The following is a 14,877-nucleotide window of genomic DNA, read 5'->3' as shown; positions in this document are numbered from 1 at the left end:
GTGCCAGATCCATCAGCTCTGCAGTTTGCCAGGCAAACCGGCCTGGAAGAGGGGCTTTGGAAAGGCAGGGAGAGCTTTGAGAATGCTGGGCCAGGTGAAGGATGGGCAGCGTCATTCCCACTTAGCTCTGGGCAAACCTCCGGGGTGAGGGAATGTTCCTGCACGGGGACACAAGGAACAGGAGTTCACAGGAGTGTCTCTGCCTTCCCTCGGTGCTCTCTGTGCCCCGAGGGCTGCAGGCACTCGGCTGAGGTGAGTCAGTAAATCACCTCCAGTGAGCACTGCTCACATTTTCCCCAGGAAAGGCCCTGGCTCGAAATGATGCAATTAAAATCATGCAAATGGCCTCCCACATCACTCCCAGTGCCGGAATTTTTCATTGTCTCACCTTCACCTGGAGCAAGAAGGGAAGCAAAGATAATGAGGTTTTCTCAGCTGCCGTGCAGGAGGCTCAGGGCTCTGCACCCCTGCCCTGCTCCCCACTCCTGGGCCAGGTGTCTCCCACTGGGATTAACATGATTAATATCATTTTTATTTAGCTGGATCAAACCCTCTTACCTGAAGCAATCCAATTTATTTCACTCTGGTGCTGCTGGATAACTCAATATTTAAGATGTGCTGGGTCCTTCCCAGACCCAGGGAGGCAGTGGGACAGGAGCCTTTCATCCACCCAGCTCTTTGTGCTCAGCAAGGACCTGATCTGAGCCAGGCTTGAAGCCCAACATGCCCTGACTGCGACAGAGCACAGACGAGGCTTAATTGAGCTTCATGTAGCAGCACAAACCCTGGTTTTTCCCTTAGAACATGTACTGCTCTTAAGCACAGTCCTTAAACAACTAACTGGAGGCATTTCAGGCTTTTGGAAGGTTCCCTTGAGGCAGCTGAGGGGAGCATAAGAGCTGCCTGCTCATCAGTGAGGAAATGCTGTTTTGAGGGATGTTATTATTTAGATCCCAGGAGGGCCAAGCTGGAGCTGCTTTGGTTTAAGTGCGAGGCTGCGTGATGGGACCCCTGGGCCCTACCCTGCCACACTCATCCTGTCACATCCTCCCTCTGGGGGCTGGCTGTGATTTCCCCTGGCGGAAGCAGAAAATGACCCTTAAAGCCAAAGAACTTGGGCCAGCCTACGTGTAACGCCGTGGGGAATGGAAAATGTAATGGCACGAGTAGAATGAGGTTTGTGTGACTCGCTTTGGTGGCTAGAATGAGATGATCTGACTCAGGTTCTCGGTGACGTTCAAGAATTGGCTGGTTTGGGAACTGCTCTGGAAGGTTTTGTGTGATTCCACAGAAATCTTAACCCAAAACGGCAAATAGACGAGTGCACAGACTTCAGGAGCTTCTCTGATTGTCAGAGGGGAGGGAATAACACCCAGTGACCAGGGCACTGAGGTCCAAGGCCTTGTGCACATCCTTGATCCTTTTTTAATTTTATTTTTGGTTTTGTTTTAATTCAAACACCCAGGGAGATGTTTGAAGCAACAGTGTTGGGACTAAAAGCGAGGCTGGATGATGGGAATGTTCTCTTCCCAGCCATCCATGTCCATCAGCAGCACAGCAGGGGCATCAAACAGGGATGTGACACTCCAGGAGAGCTCCTGCTCCTGCCTTCTCCTCCTTCCCAGGAAGCAGCTCTGGTGCTGAGAGCTCAGGAGTGGGGCTGCTCCTGCCAGTTCCGGATGTTTGCATGAGGAAAAATGAAATAATCAAGGTCAGGACTTGCCACGGGCCGGCCTGAACCTCTCTCACAGCTCCCCACGGGAGTGTTCCAGCAGCAGGTGCTGGTGCAGCCTCTCTGTCACCACTTTAGTACTTCAAAGGTGCCAGGAGGAGTCTGCAAAGCCTTTGCTGGGGTTCACGTCCCTCTGAAGTGCCAGTCTGGCAGCAGCAGCAGCAAGAGCCTCACATCCTCTCGGCATCAAACAAAGGGGAATCTCTGCACACAATAGAGACTTCCCTGCACACAGCAAGAGCAGCTGCACGCAGGAGGCTTGATGAGGCTACAGGTAGGATCTAACGTGCTGGAAATGATAACTTCCTTGAGCTGAATGTGGAGATGAAATGATTCCTTTTTTTTTTTTTTTTTTTTTTTTTTTTTTTTCCCTGGTTCTACTTCTTCCTCTCTGTGCCTGATGAGCTTTAGAAAAATTTTCCTGGGTTTCGCAGCAGCAGAGTTCTCTGGGATGAGCTGAGAGTAAACTTGGTAGTGTCAGGGCTGTAACTTGCAGCAGCCTGTCTGGTCCCCTGCAGATGTGGAATGAGGTGAAAATAAACCTTTCCACATCCTCAGGGGTCAAACGGAGGGCTTAGGTAAAATTTACTGTTCACTTGGGTTAGAAGACAAAAGAAGCATTCAGGTGAGGTCCTTGTGTGCTCTAAGCAGAGTGAATTCTCTGCTTGGTGAGGAAGAAAAAGAAGCTGCTGTGACCCAGAAAAGTCCTGGCACAGTTGTTTTTATAACCCCTTGCTGTGCTCCTCCGTGTACCCAGAGAGGAGGTGAGAGGCAAGGGCACTGTCAGGAGCTCAGGGCAAACTCAGAGTGCTTTCAACCTCTCCCTGTGAACGAGAGGCTCCTCATCTTGGATGTGTCCCTTTTCCTGCTCTGCTTTGTTACCCTGTGCAGTGCTGGGAGTCCTTGAGAGCAGAGCTCCAGCACTGATCCCACCCTGCTGTGTCCCTTCCCTGCCTTCTGACCTGCTGGGGGATGAGTGGATTCGTGCAGTCAAAAATAAGTCAGGTTAAGAGTAAAGCGCTGACTTGAGGGTTCATTTGCCTCTCTGCCAGCTGGGGTGTGATCCTGCTGATAGTTCTGTTTCTCCAGCTCAGCTTTCCCCCCTCTTTTGGGGTTATCTCCCCGTGGGGATGGGGTGTGGGGCTGTGCTGCCTGTGTCCTGCTGATGATTCCATCTGCTGGTCCCTCTGATCAATCAAACTTGGCAGGAGGTTATTTCTTGATGAAACTCAGCAGCTGGAGAGCAGAGGGGCTCTATCAAAGCTGCTTTCTTGACTAACAAAATCTGCAGCAGGAGTTTTGACATCTTATTAGGCTTCAAGGCAGCTGTGCTGGAAGGAGCCCTTGACGTGCCCATCCTTATTTTTTGTCACAGTTTTTTTATGTTGTATTTTTGCGGTGACCTCAAACTCTCGGCAGAGCTTCTCATCCCCTTGGAAGAGAGCAGCTACCCATCAGAGTGCTCCAAGATCTCCAAAAAAGCTGCTCCTTCCTGAGAACTCAATTTGAGAGCTGGAAATGCAAAGGCTGAGGGGGAGAAATAATCCCTCCTGTAACCAGAAGAACCCCACATGGAGGGAGATAATGAAGACCTTGTTTGGACCTGGTATTGACGGTCTTATCTCTTCCCAAGAGGAGTTTGGGGCCACTTTCTTTTCCTGGAGAAGAGCTGGGAGTAGCTCCATCACTTTTCCTTCCCTGCTGGACTAAGCAATGAGTCCTAAATCCTCTCCATTTTCTTTTTCTGGGTAACAGCTGGGATAACTCCATCATTTCTCATTCCCTGCTGGACCCAGAATTGAACCCCAAATCCTTTCCTTTGCAGTGCACAGACCCAGAACTTCAGGAATGCATTCTGCCACAGATCACTGTGTTCCATGGGAGAACCAAGCCTCAGATTAAAAGGGATCTGTTCTTTTCCTCTCTTTTCTCCAAAGGCCTTTTAAACCTGGAGAAGCTGCTGCGGCAGTTCCTCATTTCCAAGGACACGCTGTCGGTGCGGATGCTGGATGACAGTCGGGACCCCACCCCGCTCCTGAAGGAGATCCGAGATGACAAGACAGCCACCATCATCGTCCATGCCAACGCCTCCATGTCCCACACCATCCTGCAGAAGGTCAGTGTCCGTCCCCTGTCCCCCGGGATGCTGCTGCTCCCCACAGCCAGCTGTTGGGGGATGTTGTGGCTTGGTTTGGAAAGTCTGCTAAGGAAGGCAGGAGCCTCCCTTGGAATGGAGAATGTAAACCCCCTCCCTCTGAATTATTATAAACTTGAAATTTAGGGGCTCTCAGGGAAAGATGTGGGAATAAGAATAACAGTTCTTTACTAGGAAAATTAAAATAAAAATGTAGTACAAAAACCCACTGCCAGGGTCAGAACACGAGCTGACCCCCTGTTGGTCAGGGTGTTGGTGTCAGCCCAATCCAGTCCTCCTGCAGTGACAGATGTGGTTCTGGTGGAGCAATGATCCTGTAGGAGGGTGGAGTTTCCTCTGAAGGTCCAGTGGTGCTGAGATGGGTCCGGTCTCCCTCTGGGAATCCAGCGCACACAGGCTGTGCTGGTGTTCTGAATGCCAGGTTTGATCCAGGCGGGAATGCTGGGCTCCTCCCCCTGGGTGGAGCCTCTCCCCATGGGATGATGGGATTGTATCAGCCCTGCAGTGAGCCTGGATGGCCCATGAACAGCAGATATCCCCTGGAGGGAGGATGGGTCCTGGAAGGGATAAAGAACACTGCCCCAGCTGGTTTAACAGCTGCTGATGGAACACAAACTGCTGGTTACATCCTGCACTGCAGCCTAAGACATATTGAAATGTGAAAACTCCCACAGCAGCACTGGGAATGGGCTCTGCCCAGAGGGGAATTGCCACTGTTGGAATTTCCAGGGCTGGGTCTGTGGGAGTGGTGGTTTAATTGCTCTGAGGGGATGTGTTTGCTCTCCACAAGTGGTGCTGCCATCAAAAGGCTGCTCAGCTCACTGAAATGCCTCCTGTGCCTTCTTTTTCCCCCTCCCATTATCTCTTTAACTTTTCCCTTCTTTTTGTTTTTATTGTCTTATTAACCGAGATTTTATTTTCATCCTGTTTATTTTTAAATGGTCTCTGGCTGCAGTTTCTAGCACTTGTTTCGATAGCCTGCTTCAAAATTGAGCAGTGGCTCCAGATGGAGCAGAGTTTCCCACATCCTGGAGGGAACAAGAAGCACATTCCTGAAGGGAGGCAGGATCCAAGCACCGGGATCCCCCTGGGCTGGTGCAGGCATTCCACGCTGCCCTGGCTGTTTTATCACGATGGAATGTGTCATCCAAAGGCCTTGCCCGTGTCAGATTTATCCCTGAGGACATCCAGCAGGGATGTTTTTTATCGTTCCTCTCTCCCCACAGAAGATTTTTATTCCACTACGTGCAATTTTCATTTCTAAACAGACAGTTTGGGGGATTTTTTTGGGGTTGTCTACTCAGGGTGGGGGGGTTGTGTGGTTTTTTCCCCCCTTTTCCCCCTGTTGCTGCCTGGCTGCTGAGGGCTGTCCCCCCTCCTCTGTTGCTATAGTGACTTCCCACAGGCTCCCAGCAGCTCTCTCCAGGCACCCACATCTCCCTGCCCAGCTCCAGCCTCCTTCTGCCACCACTGAGAAACGTCAGAAATTGCCAGTGTTTCCCAGTAAAACCCAGTCCTTCCAGCTAGAGCACTGTAGGAATGGAGGGCAATAAGTAAAGAGCTCCTGATCTGGCAACTTTTTGCACCTTGGGAGGCTGGAAAGTGTTTTATTGATGGAGGTGGAGCCGGGGATGGTGGTGCTGAGCATCAGGTGAATCCACGTTCTATCCCACGGGGCGGCAGCAGCAGGGAAAACGCTCTGTGGGTTTGCTGGGTCTGTCCCAGGAGAGCAGCCCTGCATAGTGAGAGGAATTCACAGTTTCTCTCATCCCTCACCCTCCACAGATGGGCTGGAGACACATGGATGATTCCCAGATTCCCAGCCCGTCCCGCTCCCAGCTGCCAGCTGAATGGATGGGAGAGGCGCTCTCAGGCTTTGCTGCTCACCTTGATTTTCTGCCCTTGAAATCAGACTCTCTGACCTCAGAGTGGGTCACAGGGAGAGCTGGCATTGTCACTGTCCCCAGGAAGGGATGGGGAGGGGGAATTGGTGCCAAGTTTTGCTGTGGAGGGGGTGAAAAATGAGGAGGGCTCCTCTGGGTTCAGGGGAGTCCTTGGAGCAAAAGGCTTTGCTGTGTCTGGTGTGCCACCCGTGCCAGGGACAGGGTGACAATGTGCAGCCAAAAGGCTGGGCGCAGCCAGGCCTGTGGTGGCAGCCTCAGGTTTGCACAGGAACAGGTAAAAGACAGGAAAAGGGAGAGGTGCAATCCAAGCTGCCTCTTTCCATCTTTCCTTCCCTCACTTTCTGTTGTCGCAGCACTGGGAGGGATAAAAAGGGACTCTCACCAGGAGATGCCGCCTTTGGTCCTTCCCTCCTTGCCTCCCATTCCTCTGTGTGGTCTGGACTGCTGGGAAAACCTCTTTGCCAGGGTCTGGAAGTTGATTTGAGACCAGCTGTGCTTGGCAGTGGAACAGAGGCTTCCAGGAGCATCTGCAGATTAATGCCCCACTTGCCTGAGCATCTGTTCCCACAACCAGATCCTTGTGCAGTGGGAATTTTGGGAAAGGGCTTAGTTATCTGCTCTGTGATCTCTAGAACAGATCATCCCCATGGAGAATTCCGTGTCCTTCTCTCTGCATCCCTGGACGGTTTTGCCCTGTTTTCTTCTATTTCTGCGGCCAGCACAGCCCTGTCTCAATTCTGGAGAGCAGGCTGAGTTACTGGGTCTCATCCATGCTCATTAATTTGTGGAACTTGAGCCCAAATCTGACTGATAAAACTGGAAAACCACCAGGGGCTTGATTGTCCTTTTCCCTTAACTCCCAAGAGCTTTTCCTGCCTTTCTCTCTCCGTCGGGGTGTTTGTGGTGGAAGGAACAAGCCTGGAGCTCTCAGCCGCTCTTTTAGCTCGTTATGTCCCAAAACAGGAGCAAAGCAGCACCCACACACAAAGCAGAAATTCTTGTTTTCCTCCAAAAACATCTTGGAATTCCTCATCCCGAGGGGTTCTGGAGCTCTCAGGACTGAGGCTGCAGGACCCACCTCACCTTTGCAGTGTCCCTGTGGGCCATTGGGGTGTGTCAGGGGTTCAAAAGCTGTCCTGCTGGGAGTTCAAAAGCTTCTGCTTTCCACAGGCGTCTTCCTTGGAGTTTGTCCTTGGACGGATGCGCCTGCAGGATGCAGAAATCCCTGAATTCCATCTAGGAATGCCTTCGGGAGAGCAGGGATGCTCGCAGGCCTCCGGAGCTGGGTCATTTCTCTCTGTGCAGGTGCTTTGTCAGGGCTGTCGTGGGCAGGAGACCTCAGGTAGGCTCAGTCCTGCCTAGAAATTGCTTCCCCAGACCTCAGTTTCCCAGGTCCAAGCGTGCTGCTGTGTCCCACCCTCCCTTCCTGCAGGGAGAGATAAGCCTGAAAAAGCAAAATGTGGCCCCGGCTCTGCCTTGCTGGAGTGGAGATTGGAGATTGTCAGGCTCTGCTTTAATCTTTTTTTTTTTTCTCCTCTCCTTCACAGGCAGCTGAACTGGGGATGGCATCTGCCTATTACACCTATATCTTCACTAATCTGGTAAGGAATTTTCCCCAGCTTTTCCTGCCTGAGTGTGGAGTCATTTTAATGGGAGCTGATCCCCCTGACCCCTGGGATCCTTGGGCAGAGCCACGTGTGCTGGGGAGGGAGGGAGGCAGGGATGGCACCTGCTGCCTGGAACCACAAGGCAAAATCTTTCCAAACAACAATCAAGAACAATAATTTTCCAGAAGCCCTTCTGTAACAAAAGCTTTCTGCGCACGCATGGTGTTGGATTTCTGCAATTTTTGTCGGGTTAATTAATTAGTTCATCTAACAGGTACATCCGGCAAGAGGCCAGTTGCCCCAGCAACCCACCCTTGGGTCTGCCCCTTGCAGTTGTTCTACGTCTTGTTATGTCTCTTAAATCCTGGTGCAAAACAAGATGTCCTCGTTAGAAATTCCTGTTGTTAAAATCAGACTAACCAGAATTTCAAGAATGTGTTAGGAAGGGTTGGCATATTGTTCTGAAATGTGAGAAAGGGCAGGAAAATTACTAGAAACTCTAAAGCTACATGTTAAAAAGCTACCAGGCTACAAATATATGAAAAATATATAAAAGGATAAAAAAAAAAATCTTCAGGCGTCATTCCTGCAAAGCTGGGAAGGTTTTTGGGAGGTGGGAAAAGGTTGGTGCAGCATCCAAGGGCAGGAATTGTGGACATTGTGACAGGAGCTGGTGCAATGACGTGTGGAGGTCCTTGGGAAGCTCCAGCAGATGGGTGGCTCCTGATTGTCCTGATTTGTGGGGGATCTGCTGGTGTTGTCACCCTGCCCAGAGCCCATTCCCTGTGTTGGAAAAGGCCAGGGATGAGCACCTGGAAGACATCACAGCCCTGTGCCCTCCTGCTGCGCTGCTCCCTGAGACAAAGCAAGGATGATCCCATAGATGTCGGGGGCAGGGGGTATCTCCAGCATAGTTGGCTTTATGGCCACGAATGACATAAATGGGGGCATGGTGCGGTTAAACCCCTCCGTGCTGGGCTGAACCAGGAGTGATGGGCTGAGGCAGCAGTGGGGGAAATCCGAAATAAACATCAGAGGAACATCTCCAGGGCTGCCACGGGGCGTGAGGGAAGTGCCAGGAGGAGAGCAGGAACCTGTTAGTGCTGCTGTGGGGCTGATGGAAGCCTGGGGGATTCAGTGGAGGTGCCTCCCAGCCCAAGTGATTCTCCTGTTCTCTAATTGCTATTAATATTTCTGGCAGGGAAGCCGGAGCTGAATCACGCTTTGTGTTTGGGTGGCAGACAGACGGGAAGGGACGGAGCCAAACGTGTGGGCTGGGGAGCTGGAGTGGAGAGGAGCAGGGGAAGGAGGGAAATGGAGGGGTTGGGAGCAATTGGGGCACAGAATGGAGAAGGGAGAAGGGGAAGGAGGTGTCAGAGAGAGGGAAATGCAGCGAATGGAAAAGGCCACGAGGCTCCTGGCTGGGCAGCGCTTGTGTCCCTGCTCAGTGCTCAATCCACAGGTCAGTGCAGCGGGACAAACTTCACTGATCCTGCTCATCCCCATGGAATGTCAGGACAGGCACGGGAGGGGACGTTCCTGCAGGGGTCAGGCAGGGCTGGAGCCTGGGGGTTGTGCTTTGTGCCCCAAGTCACGGTGTCCCTGGCAGAGCTGCTGAGGGACAATGCCATCCCCACCAGCTCTGCCCACAACGCCAGACCCAGCCATTCCCACTCCCAGGAAGGGTTTCCAGCGCTCCCAACAGCTCCTCCTCTTCCACTTGCCCTCCCCACCCCATTCCCAGCCCCGCAGAGCAGGGCTGTGCACACAGGGAGGGATTTCCACCTGCACATCGCCAGCTCAGCCGAGTCTGCTCGTGGATGCTGCTCAGACAACAGAAACAACTCCAAAAATGAAGCTCCCACCTCCACCCCCAGCCCAGCCCTGAGCACGGGTGTGATTAAGCATTTGCTGGAGGTGGAATTTGCCTTTCAAACCCATTCATCTCGTGGAATGCAGCCGTGGCAGGTGAGAAAGGAATGAGTTTTGTTGCCATCCACTCTCTCAGGGTATTAATCTGTTTATCCAGGTTATTTTAGCACTTTGTGCAAAAGCCCAGCCCTTAGCAGAACTAACTGGATTTTTGGCAGGGATCATTATGGAAAGGTGACATCAGACAAAACCTGGGCAGATGGAAGAGATGTTTAAGGAAATTAGTAATATTTAAATGGGGATTGGAGATGGGAGTGAGCAATTTAGGCTCATAAATCTGGAGGGATTATCAAGCTCCTAATGAACCCTCCGAGGTTCTGCAATCACTGCCTAATAGAAAAGATAAAATCACAGTGAGCTACTGTCAAGGGGAGCAAGCAGAAAGATGGCTTAAATGGAGAGAGAGCCCATCAGAAAAAGGGAACAGAGAGTCTGTACAACACTGAGCTGCTCGGAGATGGAAAAATATCTCAGGCAAAAAAGAAAAAAAGAGGAGAAAATAGGATAAAATGCTGAATTAAACACCTGCCCTGCAGCTCTAGAGGGGAGTTCTGTTTCTGTCTTTTAGCATTAATTTTATTTAATAAGCACATCCCAGCCGACAGCTCGTGCTGTGGTGCAGCTCTGCTCTCCGTGAGTGTTAGAGGAGGGAATTCTCTGTGTGCTGGGGCACTGGAGGGGATTTTTGGGGGGTCAGGACCCCTCTGGCCCAGCCTGGTGGCTGCAGGGAGTGGCACCAGGGCTCTACCAGCGGAGCAGATGAGGAGGAACCCTCAGCCCCCGACGCATTTCCACGGGAGCAGAGGCAAAAAATGCAAAAATATCCACAGGCTCCTTTCCTGCGTGCAAATTCATTATCTGCCTCCTTCAGCCAGCTCCAGGGACCCGTTTTTGTCGGCGGCAGCAGCAGCAGCCTGACAAATTTTCCAGGAGTCCTAATGGAACTCTCAGGTCCGGTGCGTTTGTCTTCCCCACATCCATCAGCTGCATTTGGGGCACTCCTGGCAGCCAAATCCTGTCCTCCACCCCCTGGCAAAAAAGAAAAAAAAAAAAATCCCCATCCAAGCCAAGTTTCTCCCTGGCATCTCCACGTGGTGATGGTTCCCTTGCTCTGGGGTTTTTGGGAGGGATGAAATTCCCTGAGGAGGTTGCCGGGATGATCCCTTCCCTTCTCCCTGGCAGGGCTGGCTGGGTCTCCACAGAGCTCCCGGCCATGTGAGGGGGGCAATGATGTGCAGAATAATAGTAATAATAATAACAATAATAATAATAATAATGATTGTAAAAAACCCATTGCAAGCAGGCTGCTGTGCATTGAAGAAATTGTTCCTTCCAGCACTGGAAATCCCTGAAATCAGCAGCACAGAGTAGGAGGGGTGTTGGATGCCTCCAAAACCCCACGCTACAATTAATTCTTTTAGCTTGTTAATTCTCTGTAGCTTGTTGGGTTTTGTCTTTTTTCTTTTTTTTTTCTTTTTTTTTTCCCTCTCTGTTTAGTTTGTCATTTTGATTTTTTTTTTTTTTTAAATACCGTCCAGACCTCAGGCTGGGTTTAAATTTCAAAATATTTGTCAAGGCGATTAGATGGGAATAATTGAAACAATTAAAATTATTACTGGAAAGGGGGAAAGTGCAAAGGAGGTTTCCCAGTGCCTTAAGTCAGGCAGAGCAATTCACTGGGTGCAGTTTTGTTCCCTGACAAAATTGTGTGCAGGTGTTGCTGCTGATAAAACAGCTGCTGTGTTCAACTCCCACAGACCAGATAAATCAGTTTGGGTTTGGTTTTTTGGTTTTTTTTGCCTTGTCTCCTGCTTTCTCTTCTTTGTTCGGTGATTTATAAAGAGGTCTTCACACAGGACGAGGTTTTCAGAGCTGAATTGTCAGCCTGGAGGGGAAATTGGTGTCCAAATCCCCCAGAGTGTGTCACACACGTTTCTGCTGTACCTTGTCAGCAGAACATCCCTTGGAAGGGAAGGATGATGTCAAATCAAGCAGAGGGACAGGGAACTACAGATCAGGCTTTGACCAGGGCGCAGGTTTTGTGAAATGACCTTGTTTTGGTGAAATAACCTTCTGTTCTGCCATAAGCTCCAGCACAGGCAGGCTTTGACCAGGGTTTATATTTTGTGAAATTACCTTTTTCTGGTGAAATAATCTTCTTTTTCGCCGTGAGCTCCAGCACAAGCCGTGGTGTTCGACCTTTGTGCTGCCTGGGGCACCTCCCTGCCCCTTGCCCAGGTGAGGCAGGCAGAGCCTCTCGTTACCCTGTGACAAATCTCGCCTCTGAGCCCAGCCAGCCCTCCTGATTCCCAGCAGCTGACGCGGAGTGTTCTGGAGAGCCCCCATCATTGCCGGGATTTATGGATCATATTTTCAGTGGCATGTGGTAGCAGGGCAAACAAATCAGGTTTTTGCAAGGCTGCCAAAGCAATTTCTCCTCGTTCTAGTTAGCATGAGGGAAGGAGGGTTTAGACAAAGCAGTGACTGTGCCTCCCTGCCTTTTGCTGCCTGAGTCTTCTTTACTTTCTGACCAGATTCCAAATTTTTGGGTAAATCATTCCCTCAGATACACCCCAGCCCCTCTGAGGTGAGGGAAAAGCTCTCTTTCCCTCTGCCCTGCTTCCCACCCCTTTTTTGTCTTTTTTCAGGTCCCAACATTTAGCACTTGACCTCTCTGTGGATTTGTTTCTCTCCAAATCTGGGGCTCCCGGCAGAGAAGTTGAAGCCTGGGCTGGGTATTTTCCTAAAAGCGCTCTTGTTTGAAGGACAGCCTCCACATTTTAACAGCTGGCCTTGCATGAGGAGGTTCAAAGCACACTGATGCTTTATTTTTTGGGAAGAGAAATCCAATTACAGATATAAATATGGTTCCCCTAAATTGTCTCTGAGCTCACTGAGGTCACACCTTCCCTTTCCTTATCTGAATGGCCAAGTAGCATTGCCTTGAGTAGATCCACCCCATCCACTCACCCACCCAAATTGTTGCTCTGATGACTTTTTTCCACTTTATTTTTTTTTCCCCTCCTAGAGAAATTGATTTTTACATGTGGCCCATTAGAAACTTATTGACTCCGTCGATAGTTTATAAATAAATGGAGCCTTTCAGGAAAACCATAGAAAGCACTTAACATAATATTGTCCACTTGAGTAAACAAATAAATGTGTTCTGAGCAGAGCTTTGGGATGATTTACTGGCTTGGCAGCTCGGCTCTGAGGGAAACAGGATCCAAAGAGGACAAGGAAAGAATTTTCTCCACCTTTAACTGAGGAGATTTGGTGATTTTGGAGGAAAAATTGGTCACTGGGGACGGGGGGTGAAGAGGTGACCATTGAAGGGTCAAACTCCTTTTGGGTTCAGTGTTTTAGTTCTGCCTTCCAGGACCTGGGGAGAGGTTCTGTTTGCTCTGGGGTACTTCATTAACCCTAAAATGGTGAACAATGACACACACACTGGTGATGTCAGCAGAGCTCTGCTGAGCTGGCACCGCAGGTTTGGCTCTTGCACTGCCAAGAAATCTCAGGATGGACGTTGCACTCTGGGTTTGGAGAGCTTTTCTCAGCACCAAACGCTCTGGACGAGGAGGTTTTGCCGGAGGGAGGGTTTATTAGAGAAATGGAAGCTTTGGCCCAGCGTTCTCCTTCCCCATCCCACATAAAAAAAAAAAAAAAAGAGAAGGAAGAGCACAGAGTGTCCTGGGCTGGTGTAAATCAGCTTTTGGTGCTGTCAGAGGGGAGCGAGGTTAGTGCAGTCTCTGCTGAGTTTACAGCAGGGAGTTCTCTCCTGCTGAGCACAGTGCTGGAGGCTGTTTTGGAGGCTGTTAATCAGCAGAGCCACGAATCCAATGAAGTCCTTGCAGTGATTAGGAGAGGAAGATAAAACTGTGCGTGTGCAAGGGGGAGAGGGAGGGATGGAGTGGGCACCTTGCTGTTGGTGCAGCCTGAATCGAGCAAACCCTGCTCCTTCCGGAGGCTTGGGAGGAGGTCACACAGGCTGTGGGGAGGTCTGGGTGTCCCTGGCAGGGAAAGGAGCCCCTCTTTAGGCTCTCCCCAGCGTGCAGGCACTGCTCACTCCCTCCCCGCTGCCAGGGTGCTCTGGGTTATTAAAGCTGAGATAAGGATCGAGGTCCTGCACATCACTGGTGAAATCGATGCTGCTGGAAGGAGCTCAGGAGCTGCTGCAGTGCTGAGCAGCACAGGGGCTGCTGCAGGGGGAAAATGACCAGGAGCCACTCTCTGGAGTGACATCCCAGTGTGGCAGGGGAGGGGAGGCGGCTCCATGATTTAAAATACGGTTTTTTTTGCCAGGCAGGCTGCTGTGACGTGCAGAATTTCCTGCTGGGCTTGCTCTTCCCATGCTGAAGTCTCCAGCTAATCTTCTTGGGAAGCAGTGGAGCCAGTGGTGAGGGAGGAACTGGCCGTAATTTCTGGAGTTTCCTTTAGCCTAGGAGTTTGTTCCTTAGCTGCAGGTTTGGGATGAAGCCTGATTAGTGAGATGGTGATAGATGAATGCTGGCTGTGATGTTTTGTGTTGTAAGGCAGGTTTTTAACCCACATCTCTTTTGGGATGCTCAGCCTGGAGAAGAGAGTCTTTGGAGAGACTCAGAGCACCTTCCAGTGCCTGAATGTGACCCACGAGAGGGCTGGAGAGGGATTTTTGCAACACCATGGGTGATAGGGAAAAGGGAAATGGTTTTAAGGTGAAGGAAGGTAGATTTAGATGGGATATTGGGAATTGTTGCCTGGGAGGGTGGACAAGCCCTGGCACAGGGTGCCAGAGAAGCTGTGGCTGCCCCTGGATCCCTGGAAGTGTCCAAGTTGGATGGGGCTGGGAGCAGCCTGGGTTGGTGGAAGGTGTCAGGGTGGAATGAGATGCCGCCTAATGTCCCTTCCAACCCAGAGCATTCCATGATCCTGTGTTTCTAAGAGCCGTGCTGCCAGGTATAAATCTCTTGCTGTTTTTCACTCTGCACCTCAGTTTCATCCTCTGTGTTCGGGGCATAGTAACTCCAAGGCAGGATTTCCCTCAGGGCAAGGCAGCTGGGATGTCCCACACTGACCCAGTGCCAGTGTGAGGAGCAGGGTGCCACTGCTGGGGCATCCAGGGAGGGAAAATCATAAAAAAAGTTTAAAGAAAGACTGGATGTGGCGCTCGGTGCCAGGGTTTAGTTGAGGTGTCAGGGCTGGGTTGGACTCGATGATCTTGGAGGTCTCTTCCCACCTGGTGATTCTGTGATCCTGTGAATTCCCTCCCAAACTCACGGGTGCTGCAGGAGCCAGCTGAGGTGGGAGAGAGCTTGTGGGTGCAGAATCCTGGTCAGGATCACTGCTGCTCCATCCAAGACCTGCAGTGTTCACACTTGTTCCTGATGGCTTTATGTCCCTAACGGAACAGGGAGAGCATCCTGCAGATCTGCTCATAACTCACACCCAGCCACGCCGGAAAATCCAATCTCACACCTTTGGGATGGCAGAGCTCAGCTCTGTGCCTTTTATTATCCAGATCCTCCCCGTGACCTCAGTGCTGGGGTCATTCCAGGGGGTTTGTGT

General features: G+C 50.9%; 1 protein-coding gene across 1 annotated transcript in view; it reads left to right on the top strand.

Annotated features, from left to right (window-relative positions):
- The window catches only part of GRIK4 (glutamate ionotropic receptor kainate type subunit 4), a 184,135-nt gene that overhangs the window by 123,275 nt on the left and 45,983 nt on the right, over positions 1-14,877 (top strand). The window contains exons 6-7 of the mRNA XM_066203317.1: positions 3,670-3,848; positions 7,339-7,392. Of these exons, the coding sequence (XP_066059414.1) occupies positions 3,670-3,848; positions 7,339-7,392 (233 nt within the window). The remainder of the gene's footprint in view (positions 1-3,669; positions 3,849-7,338; positions 7,393-14,877) is intronic.

The sequence above is a fragment of the Chamaea fasciata genome, unplaced genomic scaffold (assembly GCF_029207755.1).
Source record: "Chamaea fasciata isolate MVZ Bird 193981 ecotype frontalis unplaced genomic scaffold, bChaFas1.0.hap1 SCAF_24, whole genome shotgun sequence".
Taxonomy (NCBI): Eukaryota; Metazoa; Chordata; class Aves; order Passeriformes; family Sylviidae; genus Chamaea; species Chamaea fasciata.
This window is presented reverse-complemented; position numbering and strand designations above follow the sequence as displayed.